The sequence below is a fragment of the Acanthopagrus latus genome, chromosome 22 (assembly GCF_904848185.1).
Source record: "Acanthopagrus latus isolate v.2019 chromosome 22, fAcaLat1.1, whole genome shotgun sequence".
Taxonomy (NCBI): Eukaryota; Metazoa; Chordata; class Actinopteri; order Spariformes; family Sparidae; genus Acanthopagrus; species Acanthopagrus latus.
In genome coordinates this window covers 19,819,972-19,845,056 of record NC_051060.1, presented here as the reverse complement: position 1 = coordinate 19,845,056, position 25,085 = coordinate 19,819,972, and the positions used below count along the sequence as shown (strand labels likewise).

Sequence of the window (25,085 nt, the reverse complement as noted above, 5' to 3'; positions counted from 1 at the left end):
TATGCTTCTCGGTGATGGGTTTGTCCACGACACCAAAACATGCTGAGAAGATACAAATCAGCTGGGAAAGGTAGAGGTGGTTGCTTTGGACACGTTAGTTGCAACACAATCATAGTAAATCGGATATTTTATTAGATGAGAATCGGAATTATAACAACTTAAGTTATAAGTGCATAGATGTTTTTATATGTGGTGGACCCGGCCAACTTTCTGGCTTCAAACAGTTTTCTGGGACCTTATTCTTGTCTTAGAACAGCTTGTTTATAAAGGTGATGGAAAACATAAATATTTCTGAGTTTGTTTTATTATCACATATTAAGACTCTGAGTTTGTATTTCTTCTCTTAAACAATATAATGCCCCTTTAATCACTGATTCGTAATTAACTGGGTATTCATATAAATCCCCAGTAAATTGGTGACTGAATAAGTCAGTTAGTGTAACTAACTGGGATTGGCAGGCTGAGAATAATCTATTTGTCTGGTGTATATCTCCGCCTCCTCCTCCAGCATAACGTATGTAACATGGACTGCAGATTTTATGGTTTGAAAATAAATGAGAAGCTTCTTTTTCAACCACTGAAAATGTTTGAGAATAAAATAGAAATGATTGTTTGATATCAGCTTAAATATTGAAATATATACAAGTGTAGCCACTAGTTTACTGACAGTATATTACAGTTTTAAATGTGTGGCTTAAAATAGTAAGGAGAAGTAAAATCAATCAGGATTGATGACGCAGAGTACGGTCGACTATGCTCTGTTAAGTTTGGTGTCTCTGATCCATTGTGAACCACTCCACTCTGTCTAAGACCCTGTAAGCCCCACTAAAGCCATTAGCCCTCTGACCATTTCACTAAGTGGGCTCATTAACTCTCACAGGAAATTATCTGAATGAAGCAGCACCTGGTGAGGGCCGTCGGCTACTTGATGAAGAAAGGGAAGTCTGCACATTAAACAGGGATATGAAATGCAAATGCACACAATGGCAGAAGAATGAGAGACAGAACTGCAAACATTCATTCTGTAAGCACTCATACTCGAGACGGGGTGATCAATAACTGTATGTTTATTTACAGGGTGTTTTTTAGTGGTCATTTCAGAGGCAGCAATAAGACAAAGACATCATTATTTGGAGAAATATTCACATTAAACAACATTATACAAGGCTGGGAGTGACTCAGTTCCCAAAATTGTTAAAACAGTGACACATTATTTGTTGTCAGCACTCCACAGCTTTCCACAAGAGAAACATCTGCCACGTTTGACTCTTGGGATGCAGATATGATCCTCTAACAGGCTGTCGAAAACAACTGAGGCGCCACACAGAATCAGATTAGCCAAGAGACACACAGCTATGTGCCAAGAGGATGAAATGGAGATTTATCTATTCCTGGATTAATACAAGTTGTTGTATTCCTTTTAGCCAGCGCACAACTCTTCTCCAGATTGTGAACAGTACTGAGCACAAACAAATCCAAACAAGCAAAGCCAATTGATGAGTGTCCAGATCATTATTGCAACTTTACATGTGAGAGTGTATAATTTAAGAAGGCCATTTATATACAGTCAGCAATTTCTTATTTAAAATCAGTCCAATGATATTTTTAAAAATGATCAGATCTTTGGTACAAAACTTATAAGGCAACAGACTTGATGAATTCCAGGCAAGCTTACACAGAGGCTGCTCTATATATGCATATTTAAAACTGTTAGGATGTCTTCGTTCTCATCTGTACACCGGTGAGCAGCAGTTACTGTGGATGGACTCACACATTAACACACTCAAACATCAGCCGTTTATAGAGTCAGGATGTACAGCAGTATTAACAGTACAGAGCGATGTTGTCATTGCGTGTCCCTGTTAGCCATCAGTGACGACACCATGTGAACATTTTGGGGTCTTTGTTGACGCGAGCTCCTCCCTCACACATAATATACCCCCATCTGGACCCCGTTACAGTGAAGTGCTTCAATATATGTGCTGCCTGACACACACTTTAATATTTTATTGGACCACCTTTAGCTTTGATTACAGCTCGCATTTGCGGTGGCATCGTTTTGAAACGGTTACACAGTGTCACAGTTTATTTCACTCCAGAGTTGCATTAATTACATTTTCACCGAGATCTTGTATTGATGGTGAGAGAGTCAGACCTCCGCGTCTTCTGCATCCCATCCCAAAGATTCTCAGTGGGGTTAAGATCTGCACTCTGTGACGGCCAATCCATGTGTGAAAAATTATGTCTCATGCTCCCTGAACCACTCCTTCACAATTTGAGACCAATGAACTGTGGCACTGTCATCCTGGAATACGCCCGTGCCATCAGGGAAGAAAAAAAATCCACTGATGGAAAAACCAAGTTCTTCAGTATAATAAGTAGTGAGGTGACCTGACCAACTGAATCCACCCCAGATCATAGCACTGCCCCCACAGGCTTGTAAGGTAGGAAGTAGGCTTCACTTCATCTGCCTCTCCTCTTATCCTGATGCACCAATCACTCTGGTACAGGTTAAATCTGGACTCATCAGACCACATGACCTTCTTCCTTTGCTCCAGAGTCCAATCTTTATGCTCACTAGTAAATTGGGGCCTTTTCCACCTGATTAGACTCACTGATAAGTGGTTTTCTAAAGGCTACACGGCTGTTCAGTCCCAATCCCTTATGTTCTCTTCTCAGTGCGCATGTGGAAATGGCATGTGGTAACTTTTTTTTGGTCAGGCAGTGTACAAACAGTCAGTCTTGTTTGATACTTAATGGGCTTTTGATAAAAATAAAAATAAATAAAAGCCAATATTCTCAAAACTGGTTACACAGAAAATTGTCTTTGAATCTTTTTTTAGGTTATTTTAGGATTCATTATTTAATATAATATCAATATTTAATTGCCCTAAACTATATTATTTCAGCATATTACTTCTGACACAACAAAGTGATTAGTGGCAATAAATCACAGTATACAACTGTAATAATTACAGTGTCACATAATATTAGGAATCACAATATTGTGGCTCAAGTGCTTCGACAAACTGGGAGAAATATATTTCCATCAGAGAACAAATCCGTTCCTACTCAAGAGATGACAAGGCTTGATAAAAAAACAAGTGGTTTTCTTTAACCTGCACGACGATCGTGCAGGAAGTTAGTCACAGTTGGAGGGTGCTGAGCGGAGGTGCCCAACACTTGTGTGTTTGTATTAATTCTAATTGCCAGGATACATTATATCTCATAGTTTAGCATCAATTTACAATAATTTGAGAATGCTTTGCACATCCGCAGAATACCACCATACTATAGGCCACTTCAGCTACAGTCAGCAACAGCAAGGAGATGACGTGGGAGAGAAACTCCCCAGATTCGTCATGAAATGGACCTTCTCGTGAATTCGGTATAGTCTATACATTAAGCTCTGTCTTTCTTTGTGTAAAAAACATCATGTTCACAGCCCCCCTCAGCACCTCTTAGTTCCCACATCCATCCATCCTGAAAATCTGTGTTATTGTAAAAGTCAAGCATTTGATTCTTGTCTAAGAATCTGGTTATTTGATTAAGTGGGGGAAAAAAATGCAAATATTTCCACACATGGTACATTTCAAAACTGCCACTGGGAAGCTTGTTGAACACTCGCAGTGTTTTGGCTGTTTTCAGGGCGAATAAACTGTGTGAACCCGTGCAAACCATCTGTGTTCAGAAAATGCCTTCGCTACAAGTTGAACAGTCCGTGTAGGTCCAAAAACCAGCAGAAACCACAGAGAACCAGGTGGCGCCTCTTCTCAGCGGGACTCGGCGGAGAAGCCTGGAGCAGTCCGGCAGGCAGCCGGGTTTATCTCTGCACAGCTTTAATGACCCATTCTGCTGAAGGGTTCAGCTGGATGAGGTCTTTCATGTACGTTTCCCCGTCTAGACATCTCTCCTCTGAGGGACGACAGATAGAACAGAACATTAGGATGAAGTCGCTATAACTATGAGTCATCACTTTTTTTTTTTAGCCCACTAGTTGGGTCATCAGCAGAGAGTACAAAGTCATAAACCCCGTAATTAATCATGATTTAGTATCGGCAGGACTTACTGATGTTTCCGCCGATCTCATAGAGACACAGCTCTTCTCGCTTTACTGTCAGTGAACTGAGAGGACAAAGAAAGAAAGCACGAGAGAGACAGAAAGTAAGATAAAAAGTTACTGCAAGGGCGGGTCTTATATAGCCAAGACTAACAAGGTATCTGTGCTGTAGGTATAAGACGTACCTCTCCTGGCTGAGGAATCGTGTCAACACATCAGCAGCCTGCAACTCCTCCGTCAGCTGCACAGCCATGGACACTTTACTGAACTGCGGTGCTTGGACTCGAATAAATCCCTGCGAACTCTCCTGGTCGTAAACCACAAAGACAAGCAGACAGTGAGAAAAACATGCAGTCAATCACAAGGCCATAAACACTTTTGTCAGAAGAATCTAGGGTTTCAGAAGACAAGAATGTAGTGTTGGATAAATTCCTGCTCTTCTGTTTAATAAAGTTTAAACACTGTCGGGCCCCACAGCACTCAGCTGAGCGCGCAGGGTCAAGTGTTGCTGTGGTTACTCATTCACCACGACACCGTCAAGAGGAACGACACTATCCAATACTGCTGAGCTCTGCAAGCCTCGCTGTCTTTTAGCAGGTTAACAGACTTTGAATGATCACTTATTTAGTACCTTGGAGCAAACTACTAAGGCACACGATTAGTGTTGCTGTGACCCAGAAAATGCTAAATCGTAACTGGTAGATCATCGGCTTCATGTGAGCTAAGAGCTGACAGAACTCCTCAAGAAGTGAAGTAGAAGTGTGAGAATTTAAGTGAAATGTTCATGTTTCTTGTCGCTAAAGGAACAATACATGCAGATACACTGAACTTACTGTATGTACTGAATGGAGCAATTCATTGCAGTGATGTGATAAGAACAAATATCATATGACTAGCTTACTTGGTTGCACCATTTTCGAAAATATACCCACATAGAAGCAACACTCCTATACATCCCCACTAGATGCCGCTATTTCTCATTACACTACATATGTACACAATCTATACATTATGACCAACATGAGATGATTGATTGGTATCATATTGTGCCGCCTTTTCTGGTTGTTTGCTAGTGTGATTATAATTGAAGCATACAGTACTCTACTCTTAAACAAAAAGGGTATCAGTGTGTGTTAGTGATAAGCAAAACCAAATATTTTCTACTGCTGCAAATATTACAGTATACAGTATTATACAATTATCATAATCAATATTATCTACCTCAATGACCCTTAAAGGAATGAAAACAAAAGGATTTTTTGGTTGAACACACACTTTTTAAAATAGTGCTCATGTGCTGACAGACATAAAACACGACAAACTTGAAATATTATTTCATTTAATAACACTAATATGGTAGAATTCAATACTGTAGATGAGCAAATGGACATGGTATGATAATTGTAAACTTTTATACCAACGTATATCTTGAAAACGGTATACTGCTGCAACCCCAGTTTGAAGTATTGAAAGGATTAATGGAAGAAGAAGGAGCAGCACAGTGAGCTGTTAGATACGGGAGGTCGCACATGTCCAGTTTCTAAAGAAGGAAACCAGCTCCTTGCAGTGTGCCCTGCTGTTCACGGGCTCACACCATGTGCAGCATTAAACCAGATCAGGGCAGCTCACAGAATGATGGAAAAAGTTATCATTATTGTCTGACTTCCTTACGAAAAGGAAAGAATTTCAATTTGGCTTCAATTTACAGTGTTTCCAAATCATCCAGGAATTGAGGAATTCTTTGAGATCACCACTTTGAATAGCCAAAAAAAACCCTGCAGTGAAATAAAAGGAACCATAAAATGATAACTCGTACCTCTGGGACAGCTTTATCAGACGGTCTGTCGGTGGTAATCTTCTTCAGCAGCTTCCTTACAGCTCTCTCTTTATTTTGTTTCCGCTGACTCTCCATGTTTTGTTGTCTGACCTGGGTCACGATGAACTTCGGGATCTGGAGACGAGAAGCAAACTGAGAAAGTGAGATGTGATACACAGCGTACCATCCGCTGTAAAAAAAATCAATCTGGATGCTTTTGTGATTGACTATTCCATACCAACGCTGGTACACTGTGTTGACATTGACACAGATTTGGAAGAATATATCAAGCTAGTGGGCTCTTTTTTGACCCTCACCGTCCACAGAAGGTTCTGGTATCTAATCAGCAGCCGGACGATGTTGGCCGTGCTGGTCGCCATCGAAAACTCCTGCTGTTCGGTGACCTTGGAGCGGAACCCCTTGAACATGAAGATGTTGGGTGCCATGATAACGGAGACATTGTTGAGGGTCATTTTGTTATTGGCCTGATGGTCAATCACACGCTGGAAGAACTCCACCAAGGCCTGAGGGAAGCAAAACAGAGAGAAAGATTATTATAGGCTGCAGTGAACTGCTTTTTTCAAGTAGTTCCAGGGGGAAAGTTCCTGCGGGTAAAAATTCATTCTGAGTGTGGATCTACCTTCAAAGTATCCCGATTGGCGTCAGGTAACAAAAGGACCAGCAGGTTCAAAGCCTGCAGCTGTTGCTTCTTTGTGGGGAGCTCTGTGAACACACACACACACAAATGCTTAGCGCAAAGTTTTTCAGGTTATTTGTCTCATAATGTGGTGGTAAAGCCCCCATGAGCAAGCAGAAAAAGGTAATGAACAGGTGGTATACACACTGTTGACAGCGATGAATGCGTTGAGGTACTCCACAGTCAGTAATGGATGGGGTAACTCCCTGATGAACAGCTTCAAAAGGCTAGCGGCATCGTGCTGCTTCAGCTGTTGCCATGGAAACATCCCGTCGTAGAAAGAGGACTCGAGCTCCTGGCACAGAGACTGGATTTGGGACAGACACAGATTCACACAGGGAGAAGTCTAATGCCAACAGCCGTGACGACAGGCTGGTGGTTGATGAATAATGTCGGTGATCAAGCTGCACAATTACAAATGTAACCATTTCACAACACGTCTGTAATGGTGGAGGCCAAATACTTCAACCGACCTTGACTCTGGTGGCCGCTCCAGGGATCCGTAGCAGCCCCTCTGTGTCTAATCCCTCGTCCTCAATGTGACAAATGAGCTAGAAATAAGCGAGAGAGATCACAGTTAGGTGCAACATCCCGAGCGGAAAGTGTAAAAACTACGATTTAAGGTGGACATAATGATCCCAGTACAGTGGTAGAAGATTCCAGCTGTGAATCTAAAGTATAAGGTCATCTAACTAGATGACTGTCTGATTGACATTTCCTCTCGTCATTGCTGTAGTGTTTTGATTTGTCCACGTCTCACCCTCTGCAGTAAGAATGGCACTTTGGTCCCAGGAGCCCGTCTGTGGTCCTGATCCAATAAAGTGGCGAGGGGAACACCGAACAGACCGCTTTCTAGACACACACATACCAACACAAATATTTTGTAAAACAGAAATATCTTCAGAAAGTACACTAACTGTACATATTTACCCGGAGAAAAATGACTCAGTATGTGTCAGTGTTCGCTCTTATTGGTTATTTTTACTTCGTGTGTCTTTGTTTGAGTTTCTGTGCCTGTGTCTACCTTTAGTCTTGACTTTGACAGCTTTATGAGGCTTCAGGTCAATCCCCGCCGTGTCAAACAGAGCCGTCGACTCGACCAGCACCAGTCTGCGCACCTGAGAGAACATTACAAACGAACAGAAGATTATAAGACAATCAGCTGACTCATCCATCATAGGGCCTTTTGTCTAACCGAAGGCAGACCATAAAATAAACGCAGCATGTACAAACAATGATGTTGAAGCATCCACAGATCATTCTGTCACAACACGCTACCTTTTTCATGTCCAGAGGCGACAGATCTCCTACCCTCGTCTGACCCGTTTTATCTCGGAGCAGCTTGAAGTTCTAGAGAGGAGAATAAAAAGAGAGACTGACTATGTTTACATGAACACAGTCATTCCACTGTTATTTCAAATGCTCTGAATTTGAGAAGGGTCACGTTAACCCAGCTTGTCAACAGTTTGCAAGGCTGGGGAGAGAGATGCACGCCAGGAGAAAACTCAACATTTCTGGTTGGAAGGAGAAACACACCTACTTTTAAAAGTTGTGAAAGACCTGGATATAAACAGGATGTGTGTGAATATAACAATGCAGACCTTTTTTAAAAAAGGGTATAATTTTGTGCAAAAACAGGAAATGACACAAGTGGCTATGGCCATTTAAAATTTCAATGAGAACAACAATGCTAAGGCACGAAAAACAAGGTATGTACAGCTACATGTAAACAGGAATATTACTGAAATTATACATTTTCTTTTTTGTAATTGTCAGCAGTAATTATTTTTGAGTAGCAACTGCTTTTTTGGACTAAGGAACAAAAACCGTAATATTTTGTGGATGTAATCACAATCATTCACTGTTAACATGATGCAAAATGATACATTTTCTTTTACATTGCGTGCTGAATGCGGATTGTGGATTACTAAATTTGGTCTGAATTGCATGGGAGGACACAGAGTGGAGATGATAATAATATTGTTATACCAACTCTGACCACCAGAGGACACTACAGACCAGCCCTCAAGCTGCTCACACACACAAACACTGCCTTCTGCTGATATGCAACACAACCTGTTGCTCATACCGTTGCTGATTGACTCACTATACTATATTCTAATGTATATTGTTGGATTTTTCATGTGACTCTACACTCTGTATGCATTACTTAACAAGGCTGAACTGTTGACATAACAGCTACAGCTAACTCAATAGAAACACAAGCTTTAGCCGTGCATATCCAGAAATAGAGCACATTGTAAAACTTTGCGGTTATAAAGTGAATATGTCACTTGTGATAAATCAGATTATATAAAAATCAAGGTACAACAATGAAAGACCTTCTGTCGCAGCTTCTGTTTCTCAGATCTCTGTTTGTGCTTTCCTTTGCAATCATTAATCCAGAACGAGCTACCAGGTAATCACTGCAAGCTCTAATATAACCCCCCCGTGCTAAATAAAGCTTACAGTGGGAAAACAGCTCAAAGTGGTGTTGCTTCTGTTTGCATAGCGATGCATTAAATCACTGCAGGCGGTCGAGTCATCACACCAGTGGTGCCACCGCTCGTTTTGTGACTCACCGGTAGTTTGTCGTCAGGGGAGCTCGGGCCGGTGTTGACTTTTAACCTCTGGTGATTATCCCTGTAGTTGAGCGCCTGCTCTGAAAACGCCACCTCGACGTTCAGCTCTGTCTCGGTTTCTGTTGAGACACAAGTAAAAAAAAAAGGGGGGGGAATAAAAGATTGCAGAAGTAGTTAAAAATTGATGTGTTGATGTTGGTAAAGTAGGCTTGCATATATACAGAGACAGACAATTAAATGTGTGTTGTTAATGCCTCGGTGTTTAATTCACTGCAGCAGAAACAGGAAGGAAGAGAAGCCTGCTATCTTTTATGTACATATAAATAATCTAGTGGTGCAGGAGCCCTTTTCCTGACTGATCTAAAATATATAAAAGCTTATGATGGATCAGGTTTACAACTGTGTCGCATCACATCATGTTTTAAATCTTTTTCATTCCATTATTTCCAAGATGTGAGTGTGAGTTGCTATGCAGAAATCTATTTGGGCTTCAGTTCATCATTCTCCATGCTGACTCATATATGCGTGTCTGTGTGTGTGTAGCAGTGTGATGCACATACCGGCTGAAGTGGTATCTTTTTCTCCATTCTCACTTCCTCCTTTGAGTTTACCCGGCTCCTCATCCTACAACACAACACAGACACGTAACTGTGGAGTGCACAGTGTTTAACAAGTCACAGATTTACACACAGCTCCCCCCCCTCCTTTTACATTTGTTATGTTACATATTATCTAGTCTGTTAATTAGTGGACAAATTGTGTTGTAAGTGAAAAGAAAAGCGCAAGGCTCTTGGCTCAAAGTTTATTCTGCTGACCGGGGTACTCTGGAGTAGCAGTAATGAACGTATTTCACCCTCAATATCAATACATATATTTTCGAAATACTGAATAGTAAGTCTGGTAGATTGAAGGTTTCACAGCAATGGAGTGAAACTAAGTGCAGAAACAAACAGACCAGTGATTGGTTACTGATTAGGTTTCAATGACAACTTCCATGTGGTTAAATAAAGAGGACACATCTGATTTATGTGTTGTGGTGGGATGTTCAGTTCATGCTATCAGAGACAGAAGAGATAGAAATCTATATCACCTTTCGAAGGTGATTTATGTTCCTTGTTATCACTGCTCACTGTGACAGAAGTCAGTTAACACTTCCCTGAAAAAGATATTGATAACCTTTAAAGGAACTTGTACCCACTTACTTGCAAAGAGTTAGATGAGAAGATCTAAAATATAAGGCTACTTAGCATAAAGGCTGGTTTCAGCTGGGTGAAGCAGCTAGGCTAAGCTTGGAGTCTCTGTGCAAAGACTGCTTCAGTAGGAAACCAGCGGCGGTTGTCTTGCCGAGGCATGTACGGTGACATCAATGCAATGAAACTTCCTGCACATATCGCAGCTTTCATTTTGTTTTGTGTCCTAATTAAACAAACATGATATAACATGTTAAGTTAAAGCTTTAGAAGAGCTGGAAGGTGGATTTTGTTCCTCTTAAACAGAGCTAAGATAGCTGTTTCCCTTGTTTCCAGTCTTTATGCTGAGCTAAGCTAACAGGTCGGTCACTCTACCTCAGATCATCATCGTCTGGTATAACAGATTTGTTTGATACATTGATCCCAGCGAGTATCACAGTTTACAGTGAAGGAAGCAAAGCAGCTGAACACCTGCACATCTAACTTCTCTGGTGTTTCAGTTTACACAGATAAGAGGTGTTTTCACAACAGGAACTTTCCCCAAGGACTAGGAACCTCCAGAGGAACTGACCAGAGTCTAAATTAAGCTTCGGGGACATTGTCTTGCCCCTTGTAAAGTCCCTGCCCGAGGGGAAGTACTGAGAACCTTGGGTGGTGGTGCTTGCAGCACTCAGCATTTATGATTTAGTTGAGCGCATGCAGGATTTTATTTCAGCAACTGGTTTTACAATATGCAACCACAAACCATTTTATTGTGCTCATTTTGCTGTGACACATCAAGATAGAGTTATAGAAGGAGGCATTCGACAGATGGATCCATGTCAAAGTCTATAGCACATGGTGGAAACACAAACAAAAATGGGCTGCAGGGCTCTTCTGGTTCGCTAAAAAGTAGTTGTGCTCTGATTGCATGCTGAATATAATCATCATATAATTTGAGTGTGTGCATCACAAACCTTTTCAGGAGGTCTGAATATATCCCTCACATCAGGAACATGTTGCCGGTTTCTTCGCCGTAACAGCGTCTGCTGTAGGGTTGTTACGCGCCGTTCAACAGCTGCCGCCTGACTTCTGGTCAGTGTGGACAGGAACACCGCATTGTCTTCTTCCTGTATACATCAATCAATCAATCAATCAATCGATCAGAATCAAACATGAGTCAAAATACATAAAGTATATCCATCTATCTATCTAATGCCTGCTTCAGTCACTCAGTCGTCTTTTATCACAAACACGTTTTTTCACATGTAGGTAGATTCCAGAGCATGGCATGAGTGAACAGCACTGTGTTTGCTCACTGGAACATGTGAATTGCAAATGCGAAACTTATAAACAAACAATGACTCAAAGTGGACTCAGATATAACTATTTAAATAAGGAACAGCCTACTGGCACCTGATCCAGGTCAGCCGCAAGTGAATCATCAAACAGCCGCGCTAGCCCCGCCTCTGTAAGCCACGCCTCCTCCTGTTCGCCCTCTGAAAGAGAAATACGTGAGAGGGAATTTTAAAAAGGGAAGATAGAGGATTTTTTATGACTTTTATGGCTCACTGTTATCACTATTTTGTGACGCAAAATGAGGAAGACTGGAGTGAACAAAGATTTAGAGAATAACGAGGACGGAAGCCTCACTTCATCCAAGAAGACACTTACAAGGCAGGTGCAGGAAAGGGAAAGGTGTAACCACAGACAGCACTGGTCACACATTATACAGGAAGTGTGTGTTTGCTCCAGAGAACAATAGTCTTAAAAAACAGGCTAAATAAAAGTTAAGCGGTATACACATAGGAACTGCTTTCCTCTTAGGTAAGGCGACGCAGAGCTGGTCAGCACAATACAGAAACTCTAGACTGTTTACTTTGTCCTTTTCTATTAGGGTTGAATGTAAAACTTAAATTTACGAAAAGTGATTTGTGCATCCTGTGTCAGTTGATTGTTACTGGTCTCATTTTGAACTTGCTTATTTTCTTGCTTACTCTACAGTAGTTGAATTGTTGTTTTCACATGTCTGGAAATTGACAACAAAGAGATGCTAAAATGACCACAAACAACCACAAGATGTGTGACAACCACAAAAGAGAAATAAAACAGCCACAAAGAGAAATAAAACAACCACATATGGATGTAAAACAACCACAGAGAGACACTTAATTACTACAAAGAGACGCTACATGACAACAAAGAGACTCCAAACGACCGCAAAGAGATGATAAGCAGCCACAAAGAAACACTACCTGACTGCAAAGAGATCTCAAACTACCACAAAGAGATGCAAAATAACTACAAAGACAAGTTCAGTGACTACAAAGAGATTCCAAACAACCACAGATAAAAGTAAAACAACCACAAAGAGAAGGGACACAACTTCTAAGACACAAAATGTACATGTAGAGAAGGAAAACAATCAGAAAGAGATGCAAGACAACTACAAAGACAGAAAGGAGCCACGTGGTTTGTTGTTGATTTGTGTGCGAGTGTCTCACTCCTGTGTAGGAGGGCTGGAGGGTCTTTTACATGTCTGTGTCCATTGTCTCCTAATACATCCACGTCTGGAACACACACTAGGCTGTGACCAAACTATAGGTAGACTGCTCTGAATCGAGAGTGGAAACACACAATGTGAAACGACTGTCTGTGTACACAAGCAGATGTACAAAAAGGGGGAAATGTCCGTCTCGTGCAGGTCTACCCATGGATATGGTGTACCCTACCCTCAGGAATTTTCTGCTGCTCCTCCTCTGGCACTTCCCCTTCTCCTCCACCTTCTCCCCGGCCCGCTTCTCCTCCCGAGCGAGTGATATTCTCCACCTCCTTCCAATAGTCGTCCATCTCTAGCTCGTCCAGAGAGTCCTGCAGAGATCCACAAACGCACATGTGAACATATGAGGATTTCATTGCAGAGTTTCGAGTTCCTGTTCGCGTTTCATATCTTGTTTCTCACCTGAGCAGCGTTTTTTCCAAGTAAAATCCCTCCTACACACCAGAAATGATGCAAAGAGAGATAACGAAGAACAACCCACGACTCACAGCCAGTCTGAACAAGCCTCACAGGTGGCTGTGAACCAGCTGTGCAGCTTCTCTCAGACACACACACACACACACACACACACACACCCAACACACACATATTTTACATAAAAACACCCCATATTTAAACAGAACTCGGAGCTCGTTCCTCTTGTTTACTCCCGTCTTCCAAAAAAGGCATTTAACTTGAATTAATGTTAAGATTATTACAGAGTCTCCAGGCTGGTGTTGAGCCAACGCTCATTCTGAGGAAAAACACCAGAGAGGACTGACGATGCTTCCACACATATTACTTCAAACATGACAGACAACGATTGTATACCTGCCAACAAACCCCCCTGTTAAATCTTAACGGTTGCAATTTAGACATTTATGGCAAACATTCTTATTCTGAGTTAGTACAACTTTATAAAAAAGACTGCTGCCTGTGAATCACCCTTTTAAGTTCATTTTACTTTGTGTGGTTTATGTTAACCGGCTCCATATGCTGCTGTTTATTTCTTACTGGGACATCTTCATGCATTAATTATCGGCCTGTGTAATGCATGCACTCTGCGTTAACAAGTCTGACCTGACCCTGTTACTTCTTGGCCAGTGATTTAACAACGCGCTGCCTCCACTGAGCAAACTGTTTTGCATGCCAATACGGAGGCCCACAGTTGAGCTAGTTAAATGCAGAAAGTTATTTTGAACATTTTGGTGCAGACAAATCAACAGAGCTTGTGGAAAGGTGCAGAATAAATGCAGCGGTTTAGTGGCTGACGTCCCAAGTTTGACAGCGCCTCTACGAATGTATCCCATGATTCACAGCCTACCTGAGAGCTGCAGCGCTGATATGTGGGCTGCGGCCTGGGCCTGGAATTGGGACTGTGCCTGGGGCTGGAGCCTGGCTTGGGGCTGGAGGAAGGCTGAGACCTCGGGTTGGGTAATGATGGTGGGTCAGTGCCGGTGGTTTTTGGATTACCGGTGTTAGCCAAAGGCCCGTGTCTGTCTCCATGATGTGCGTTCTGGTTCTGCTGAACAGTGTAGTGGCCTGTTCTGCGGCTACAAGAAAGACAGACACCGACGGGTAAGCAGACAGATACAAAGTTCTAGTGATTAGGGTGAACAAACCTTTGAGAAGACATGTCAAGACCTAACTGACATGCCCTGAAAAAAACAATTAAACTAGTGAACTCTGCGCTCTCAAGCTCAGAGTGAAACTTGCTCCCAGCTGTAACGGTTTCACTTACAGCCATGGACTTTGTGCCGTGTTCACCAGTGATGTTACGATGGATGCCTCATAACAGCACCTACAATAAAAATATTCCTGCATTATAAACGTGTCGCTGCCTGACAACTGACATGATTTGTCCTAACTGTGATTTTGCCTCATCACACGGTTGATGCTACTATGCCTTTAATGGAGTGACATGAGAGAGAGAGAGAGAGACGGCCTCTGACAGGAGGCGGACAGTGAGTCAGATAGACAGAAGTCGGCCAGCGGCTCTATCTAAAGACGAGCCAGCAGTGTGTTGAATTCCCAGCCAGTCAACTAATGAGAACGTCAGCTGGGACTAAGAATAGCAGCACTCACACAGGAAGCTCAACACAGTCAGCTCATCTCAGCAGACAGCAGAGTAGAGTGTGTTTTTCAGCCTAGCCTGGCTTAATGTGAACCCTCAGTGGTAGTTATAGTAAGAATGACCTCACTCAGGTAATCTCACCGTAATCACTGCAATTGTGTCTGGTCATAATAATTATAACACAGGCAGACATTCGAAGAGGTGAAGTCGTTGCTCAGACAGCAATCAGTACCAAAATTACCAATCAAGTAACAAAGTTATCTGTTGTTTACTGCAGAAAACAAAAGAACCGATAAATCAAGTCACCGTTTAAAACACAGGAACGGGTTTTGCTCAACCCCAAACTGAGTGACAGCTTATTTAACATACATGTGCTGTGTTTTTAAGGGTAACACCACCAATTTTACACATTAAAGTGTCTCTACAGGTCTTGGTGAGCACAAGTGAATATGTGAGAAGTACAGTAAGAAGTAGTAGAGGAAGCTGCATGTCATTTGATAAAAAGCCTTGCATTATGTTACCCAGAATGTGTTGAATATTAAAGGCCATATCTCTGCTTATCAGTTCTGATCATTTGTTTTTATACTGTCCATAAACAGCCAAGGAGTGACATCACCAGAGGCAATATATCAGATTACAGCGTCCTGTAGAGCTACAAATGTTTCCACATATGCAGTAGTGCTAACCCTAACCTTGCAAACACAACATGTAAATTTAGCCCCAAACTAGCACTAAGCATCTACTAAAAACAGATTGTCCGCGTTTTAGACGTTTTATATCACACTTCGATGAAAACACCTCCATGGTTTCAATTAGGATGATCTAAGGAAAGCACACACTCTTATGTTGCATTCACAGGCCAAACTCTCATAAACGTTACGACTGTGTAATTACAGACGAGGATTCACTAATGGCTTGGGGCTGCATCTAAAGTGTCACACGTCAGAGCTTTAAGGGCCTCGACAATGGCCTTCATCATCTTCTGTAATCCATTCATTCTGTACAGTGTCTAAAAACAAGTGTACGAAACATAAACACACAGCCACGGTGCTTCAAAACGAGGCCGTACTCCTGCTGATAAATTGATTAAACATAAACATGAAGTGTGTGTGTTTTACTGTCGGTCTCAATTCTTTGGGCTTTGCGAATGACTGAATGTCCCCTTTGTTGTGACAGGAAGTCACATTATCTCGCGCAGCACATTCTCTCTCCGTTTCACTTCAAGCTATAGAGTTATCATGGAGTGAGCAGCTGTCTACAGCTCGTCTTCGGCTCCAACATGCCATGACGATCAAGCTTGAAGGTTGCTGTCATTCGCCCATCTACTCTGTGATCATCTGTCTTGTCTCATCTATCCAAACACACTGAGAGAAGAGATACAGATCTGTGTGTTTTGTCAGTAGGGGTGTTAAAAAGCTGAGCCCTGCCACAGGACCAACTGGAAACTGGATGTGTCAGCTCTTACTGTGAGTCTCTGCGAGTAGATTTGATTAATTTACACTGAAAGGAAAGCAACTTCTAGGCATCTGGTCTATAAAATGAGGAAAAAGGTTGAAAAATATATATAAATCATGTCAATCAGCCCAAGATTATATTCTCAAATGACAAATGATAGATGTTAAACTCCGAAGTTAACACTGTTAGGGGGCCTTCTGCACAGCAACACTGGGTGAGGGGTATTTAGTTGGTTTCAATCTGCAACTTCACCCTAGATGAAATCCTACACACTGCATCTTAAGGTAAATGTAAATATAAACACCACAGAGCAGAAATCCTACTGTAATGAAATCAAGTAAAGGAAATAAACAAACGTGTAAGTTTCACTGCAGAGTTGGACTGAACAGCATCCAGTCAACTGTTGTATACTAATTAATTTGGGATTATCAGCAGAGTATTAATCTGAGGGTTCATGCTGAGGCGAAGCCACATACCACAGCAGACTTCCTGCCAAACACACACACTGTGTGCATATTAATAAAGCGATGAAAACACTGGTAAATATAGACACACACACACACACACACACTTTGATCTGGTCTGAACAAAGAACATCAGGTATTTTACCAAAAGCTGACCTCCTCCTCTCCTTCCTTCCTCTAATCCCTTGATTCTCTCTCACTCCTCCTCCCTCCTCCTCTTCATCTATTTCCTCTCCTCCTACACTTTGGCCAGGACGTGTGTCCTCTTCCTGTCTCTTGGTACTTTGTATTTCGCTCCTGTTTTTCTTCTCTGTGTCCTAAATACCTGTCTCCTGGTGGTGCCATCTCCTCTCCTCCTGGTAGACTTTATTCTACACAGTGTGTGGTAACACAAGCAGAAACGAACTGTCCGTCTCTTTGTGTCTTCATAAAATCAAATTTAGCAGGTCATTCCCCTGAAGTACGCTCATTGGAAATGTTTTCATTCGTGAGGAATGACAAAAATGTGCTCTCTGAAATAGTGGAGAAGACTTGTTTACCCTGGAAGAAGATTTACCTGGCAGACGAGCACATGAGCTCACAAGATAAGTTAATTATTTAGCTTCATCCAGAGCTTCAGTGTGAACAACGGTTTGATTAAACCATAAATCTAAGATTAGCAAACACACAAACATTATCAGAAATATTAGTGTTGTTTGTTCCAACTTAATGACGACATCAAACAACAGTTTCTTCATTCAGCTACAATGTATTTTCATGTGCATACCAGCTGAGGTCCAAAGTATGAAAGCATGTAAACACTGTATTTATATTGATGATGTGTGTTATTTTTAGCCATGCTAGCAGTGTGGGTTAGGGACCAGACTAAATATCAAGACAATTATTTAAAGCTTTGATCTGAAGTTTTGCACAGACATTCAGGGTCCCCAGAGAAATGAATCTTACGGATTTGTGTGATGCCCTGACTTCTGTCCTAGCCCCAACTTAAAGTTTACATTCGGCTTTGAGTAAAATGACTTGACAATCAATGCATGGATATAACATAAATTCATGAAATTTGGTGTTTTCATTAGAATTGAGAGGTCAAAGTCAAATTTTTTCCTTAACTTTGGTTTATGAGGAAAACTTAAGCTTAATCAAGCTAATGACATCAGCCGTGTGTATGTTGTGATCAGTGATAATTAGCATAAGTTAGTGTACTGAAATTCCAGACATTATCAGCTACCTGCTAGATATCCGCATGACAGTGTAGCCACTGTGGGCATGTTGACGTGTTAGCATTAGCATTTAGCTCAAAGAACTACTCTGTGTAAATACAGCTGAGCAGCTAGCATGTCTGCAGAGCATTCCAGTACCCATACTTCCATATTATTTAGCATGAGAAAACAAGATTATGTGAAGTTAATGAAGTTAAGTATGTAAGTATGTGAAGGCAGAACTCCAAAGTTTCCAGGATGTCCTACTAGATGTGATCACATCTTGCAGTATGCAAGCCAGCATGCTCCCCTGGCTATTCTGACCCACAATCCTCCATGTAGTGAATGATATGCCACAAAAGTCAGGGTGTGTTAAACGGATATAAACAAAGCTGAGAGAGCTCGCTAACAGATACTGACAGAATGACAGATGCTGTAATGACAGATGACAAATATAAGTACCTTTTCTCTGTACTAAGATTGGCGCGAAGGCTGCGATCGATACACGAGCAAGAGGGTCAAAGTTCAAGGCACACTATCGAGCCAAAGTAGCGTGTCCCAATTATGCATGCTGTAGAAACAGAATGTACCTGGGCAGCTGCAGTTTGCAGTCGCACACTTAGTCTTCAAGTGTGCACTACTGCATTACTGCAGGTGCTTGTATTTGTGTTGCACCGGACAAGTTTGGACCAACACCAAACTTCATAAGCCTACTAGAAGTAGGTATAGCTGTAACTGGACATAGAAGTCATGATGTCAGGCACCTACTCTACAACTATCTGACTGGTTCAAACACCCATGCCTCTTTATTCTTCTCAACTATGACCCTTGAGAACACATATTTACAACTGTGTTAAAAATTAAGCTTCGCAGCTTCCACGTGGCCGTCGTCAACCACTCGTGGATTTCTCAACCTCAAAAGTAAGACAGGCACGCTTCCTGTGACTGAATTGCTGATACTACTGAGATTTTCGCGAGAGAGGGACTGTCACAATAACGCAAACAAGCTATTCAAAGCTTTAACAACAAAAGCACACATGACTTTGCCTTCACACACACACACACACACACTCATGGAGGTCAGGCGAGCTGCCCTTGTGAGTAAAATCAACACATTCTCGCACACGCTCGCAATGACCTTTCAAGGAAAACAGCGGTGCAACTGTGAGAGCTATTGTTCTACTCTTTGTACCTTTATCCACATACACACACACCTTTTATCACCTGCTTGGAGCTGCCGACAAACACGGAGTGTGTGCGGTCGTGTGTGTGCGTGTGTGTGCCCTCCGAGGTGCAAACAGGACTAGAGGGAAACCATAACAGCCGGCAAAGAGCTAGTTCAGCACCGATGGGTTGAGTATGAGATCTGAGGAAGTGAACCCTGGCAGCATGGCGTGAGAGTGTTTCTCGAGTCCAAACTAAACACCACAGCAGCCGATTTAATTTTTAAGAGGACGGTGGAATAAAATAATCAAGCATGTTTTTTTTTTTTTAAAGAGACAGTTCACCCAAAAATCAGATAACACCTACAGCTGAAGTCACTTTTCTGACTTTTTCCGAAACACACGATCAATTTATCAAACAGAGAATTTAAAGCGAACAGCTAACATGAGTCTCATCTCAACCAACTGCAACACCAAACTGCTTCAAATACTGCTATCATCATCATCTTCTCCTTCTTCTTTTGGCTGCTCCCAGTTTATCTGCTTCATCATCAGCATTTCCATTTCGCTGGTGAACCAGGTCCCATCTAATGGTGCATTGAAATCTAATTGTATGATCTGCGTATTTGATTTGGCACAGGGTTGCAGCCGCACCCATTAGTAACATAGCAATTGTAAACAACAATATAATTCACTTTATATACTAATGTCATGTACAATAACTTAGCACTCTAAAGGAAACACTTCAGTTCTTTTAAAGGTGTATTTTGTTGCTTTTTAAATTTTGGATTCATTAGTAAGCAAGTAGTAAGCACTTTTTAAAATGTAGCGTTACTACTTGCACATAAAGTAATAGTTAAACATTTTTTATAAATACATTTTTTTTTGCTGAGAGTCAGATGAGAAGACCGATACAACTCTTATGTCTGTGTGGTAAACATGAAGCTACAGCCAAGTTAGCTTAGCTTAGCATAACGACCTAAAACGGGGGGGAAACAGCTAGCCTGGTTCTGTGTAAGTTCATGTTGTATCTTTTTTGCTTAATCTGTGTCGAAAAAACAAAATGTGAAAATGACAAGTTGTGGCTTTAGCTTCATATTTACTGCACAGACATGAGTGAGACACACTGATCTTCTCATCTCACTCTCAGGAAGGAAGCCAATCAGCTTTTTTTCCCCAAAATGTGGTAAATAATCTTTAGAAGTATCTGAGTTCTTCTTCCACCAGTGAGGACGCATGTGGTGGAAGTTCAGATGTATTTTTATGGCTTCAGCTTTAAAAAAAAAAAAACTGAAGAAAGGACTGCTGAGGATGTTGTGCAAGCCAGCACCAGAATGGGAAATGTGTGTGTCTGTGTGTGGTTTTCCCATTCAGATCAACAGGTGCCAGCTGCCCTCTGTGGAAAACAGAAGCCGTCTCTGTTCCCCCATCGCTCACAGTCGCTGGCCTCAGCTGTGACACGCTGGGTGAACAACTCATCTGACGGATCTACCCAACACGCTCTGTTCCTCCAGTTTGTCTCTTTCAATCTTCCTGTCTCCATTACCGTCTGTTTCTCTTCATCATGTCCTTTTTCCGAGCATGTGGGGTCACTCAGCAGTTTACTTGTGGTCGTCCTGCTCATCCTGAAACGTGCCATGCTGAATCTGAGTGACACTCAAGATGCCACGGAGCGCTATGGCAGCCTGCGCTCATCTGACTTCTCGTAACCTCTCACAGCTTGTCTTCCCTTCTTGCAGATGTCATTTCCCGTGCGGCATTGTATTTCTGCGGCGGGGTCAGGCTCGTCCGTTGCATCACGTGGTGAATTAATCAAACCCATGTGTGTCCACGGACCACTTTTTCAACGAGTCACACTTCACAAGCGCTCGTGGAAGAAGCTCTGGTTCCTACACGACGACAGAAAACACAGGAAAAACACGAACCGAACTTCTCCTTTTCTTTTCCATCCAAAAAAAAAAAAACACATCCATGTGCGAGACACCCAGAGGACACGTAACCTAAGGCTCCTTAGGTCAGATGTCCACAGCTGGTCGAGGGCCAGGAGCTTTCTGTCTGTCTGTCCATCCGTCTGTGTCTCTCATTTCCTGACTCAGGGGGGAAACAATGACCACAACCTAAGCCTTCACGTCAGCCTAGACAGGACACACACACACACTGCTGCTGCGGGAGGTGAGACAAAGGCAAGCTGTAACGTGATGCTGCTTTTTCTAGCGAGCTGGACAAGCCATCTGGAACACACACACACTCACTCACACACACACACACACACACACACACACACACGTACCGAACTCACACACACACAGAGGCAGCTGGACTGTGAGCTGTTTACTTGCAGCACACCAGCAGTTGTTTGCGTCCAGTTCATGTTTTGGTTCAGCAAACAGCCAGCTCTGAGTGGACGGGTAAACAAAGTGCGCTGTTGTAAATAAAAAGACTGTTAACTGAACACTTGCTTCCATGCGAGGTTAGTTCCCATTCGCAGTTTCCTCCGCGGCGGCTCCACAAAATGAGTCTGACCTGACAGAGAAGCGTTATCAGGCCATGAAAGGAGACGTGAAGAAGACTGTGATTGATGCATTCAAAGAGGACACAAAAAAATAAAGAAGGAAAACAGATATAAACTAATAAATGAATGGACGAACATACTAATACAGATGCTTCACACGGTTCACACAGGCTCAGTGAACGCTTATTTGAGAATGCAGATCAACACATCTCAACCGAACTGAACACCTGTGTGATATTTCACAGATTCTCTTGAATGTTTAAGACATTCATCATGACAAAAAACAAAACATTTGCTGGTTTTAGCTTCTCTAATGTATAACTTTAATCTATAGCTGTGACAAATGTATTGTTTGTAAAAGTTGTAAAAGTTTTGGATGTTTGGTTGGTCGAACAAACAAAACAAGACATCAGGTGTAAGGGGTCAGCCTAGGGGTCAGGATCCCCACAGGGCTCAAAAAGGTAATTCCCACGGTTCACCAGATGTTTCTGGAGTCAAAGTGAGCGTCAGGTCATAACTGACAGCCAGTTACTCAGAAAGGTTGAAAAGCTCTGGATTCAAGGAATAATCGCAAAAATGATGACAGGTTTACTCATAATGTAAATGTACTGTATCAACTGACATCAGATCAGTGAACATCTAACTTCCTTTAAACCTGCTGGTCCTGCAGCTATGAAGCATACATTATCAACTTAACATTTCATCTTTGAACTGCCAGAAAACAGTGGATGAGTAAAAATGCTTTAGCTTTGCAGCTACAGTGAAGATTTAAACCTTAAAAAGTGGGCCAATAACATCTTTTCAGATCAATTTGAGCTCTATGAGCTTCTGTAGGAACGGATTATGCAGAACGAGCTGTATAGAGCAATTCTATGTTTTTATGTTGCTGCTTTAAGTCTTAAGACAGTGTTACGATCTACTTCTGTTGTTTCTGGGGATGCTATGATATTAGTTTCAATGTTTAAATTACCGTATTTTCATTTTTGGGTGAACTTGACCTTTAAACGATTGCTCTATTATCTAAACAGCTGCTGACATACTTTCTTTTTCACTCTTTTAGATTACTCTTAACCATAGGCTGACAGAAACGAATTGGTTTTTGTTTGTTTGTTTGTTTTGGAGCAATGTGGCACATTCTTGGGGGGGAAATAAACAAGGTTATCTTGAGACCCAGCGGTGCTGTTGTGGAGTCGGACAGGCAACCTTGCAGAATCCTGGCTAGTATAACAAAGTCAAGGTTAACCTGCTGATTAGGGAATGTGCTCAAGGGAGAGGATATAACCCAAGGGCTGAGGGCGGAGTTAGTCGGTCCCATCATGGAAATAAATTAAAAGTAACTGAGCAGGTCTGTGAGGTGACTGCATCCTGCTGCTCACACGCTGCAGGGGGTCCAGTGAACCATCCTGCACACTGAGTCAACACAGCGCTTCAAAACATGAGGAAAATAACAATATCACTGTGACCTTTGCTCCCCCCTCTCTTCTATCGCGCGCGCACACACACACACACACACACACACACACACACACACACACACACACACACACACCTTTAGCCTCATTTTAAAGTGTCACACACACACACACACACTCATGTCCCACCTGGGCGCGGGGGCCTCTGGGCCCAGGGCTGACGGACACGCGGGGGCACGCCGGCCAGGGTTCGGCAACAGTTCCGCGTTGCTGTGGTAACCCGTTAAAACCACTCCCTGGGACTGCTGCTGCTGCTGCCGACTCATGTTTCTCCTCCTTTTTTTCTCCTGCCTGCTTCACCCACAGCTCACATCCACCCTCCCCTCCACTGACAGACTGCCTATCTATCAACCTATGTATCGATCTGTCTATCCTTCCATCGCTGGACTGTTGTGTTGCCGACTCATTCTGACTGTAAACTCTCCTCCTCCTCCTCTTCTTCTTCTTCTTCTCCCGTCCTCTGCTCCTCGTCTTTCTCCTCAACTTGTGTGTGTGTGTGTTTGAGAGGAGCTGCTGAGCGGACAGGGGGCTGGACCACAGATACAACACAGCGCAGGGATTGGCTGGGAGACCGCAGCAGGGCAAAGTTTCTCATGTGGTGGCGCCACCCTCTGCTCCGACAGGGTACTGTGCAATGTTTCAGTTAGAATGGAAGTGTCTCCATAAATGATCAACAAACCTCTTCACATAATGCATCTCGTTATCAAGTGCATGCCCATCTCATAAGCTGCTGCATGCACCAGAGTCCGTGCTATAATTAGACAGCGACATAAAGTTAAAATGTTGACAGTAAAAGTCATTTAAGAGTCTATAAACTTATTTAAGTGAATAGTATAGAAACAAAACCCTGTTACAGGACAGTTGACATTATTAAAAGTGCCATATTCTGCTCATTTCAGTCCCATATTTTTATTCAGTGGAGCTACCAGAAAACATGTTTCACTATTTACTTTTCTCTCCATTGCTGCAGCACCTCTATTCACCCTCTGTCTAAACCATAGACTTGTAGAAAAACTAGGGACCAGATGCAAAGCAATGAGAACTGCCTCCCGAGCATGTTTACTTCCTGGTTATGCAGCCCATCCAATACGTACAGTCGAGGTCCCCCTCTTGGCACAAAGTTCCTGCCCAGCCCTCAGACTGTACACTGTCACAGATTTTCAACCTTGTTTGCAGTTCTCGGTGGACAGTCTATAGATGTCTCTTATAGATGTCACAGGTCTGAGAAGGCACCGCCCACTGTGTGTCCGCATCAGATCTACCAGTCGAGCATCAGCTGTGGAGTCCTATGAAAACTGCTCAGTGGTTAACTATAGGTGGACATTCCTTGCAGGATATTATCATGAAAGTGATGTTGAGATGCCTTCCCCTCATTATTTTATATAAATTGATGAGTAATGGCCAAAAAAAGTGGATATTTGTGCTAAATCTTAAAAGATTCCCTGCAGCGTTTGTGAGATATTGTGATCATGAAGCTGAGATGAGTGCGTTCTCAAGAAACAGATGACCACAGGACTTGAAAACGTAATGGCTGCAGCCATGGCTATCACTGGCATTAAAACACATGAAGTCTCACTTTCTACAGTATGGGACTATCCTCAATTGTCCCAAGTGATCATGCATTTCACTAAGGGTCAGGCTGAAGGCAAAAAGCCTCAATAACATGCAAGTTGTGCATGTTTTCAGTGCAGACCTCGACAGGGATGACACCAAGCACTGAGATCAACGGGTCGAACACTCACTGACTGCCATCACACAGTACGTGATACATTTACATGCACTTAAAACATTGCGTTCTGTCAGCTTCTGTTTATCAAAGTAAAATTAGTAATACTACAATATGAGAGACACTGATACTGCATCAGCTGAAAAACCCCATCACCTCA

At 42.3% G+C, this 25,085-nt stretch overlaps 1 protein-coding gene across 3 annotated transcripts; it reads right to left on the bottom strand.

Annotated features, from left to right (window-relative positions):
* Window positions 1–1,049: 1,049 nt before the first annotated feature.
* Window positions 1,050–23,714, bottom strand: arhgap18 (Rho GTPase activating protein 18). 3 transcript variants are annotated; one of them, XM_037086655.1, is made up of 19 exons: window positions 23,329–23,714; window positions 14,605–14,664; window positions 14,188–14,416; window positions 13,057–13,195; window positions 11,741–11,823; window positions 11,302–11,454; window positions 9,716–9,779; window positions 9,156–9,274; window positions 7,852–7,923; window positions 7,598–7,691; window positions 7,334–7,425; window positions 7,047–7,124; window positions 6,721–6,880; window positions 6,517–6,599; window positions 6,194–6,400; window positions 5,877–6,011; window positions 4,246–4,367; window positions 4,070–4,125; window positions 1,050–3,915 (listed from the first exon to the last, which is right to left on the bottom strand). In XM_037086655.1, exons 1-19 carry the CDS (start codon window positions 23,463–23,465, stop codon window positions 3,824–3,826), a joined length of 2,175 nt encoding a protein of 724 aa, XP_036942550.1. In that variant the 5' UTR covers window positions 23,466–23,714; the 3' UTR covers window positions 1,050–3,823. The 3 variants fall into 3 exon arrangements, with proteins under 3 accessions (XP_036942550.1, XP_036942553.1, XP_036942552.1); XM_037086658.1 differs by lacking the exon at window positions 23,329–23,714 and adding an exon at window positions 20,762–20,793; XM_037086657.1 differs by lacking the exon at window positions 14,605–14,664 and having other exon boundaries at window positions 23,329–23,712.
* Between the last annotated feature and the right edge of the window lie 1,371 nt (window positions 23,715–25,085).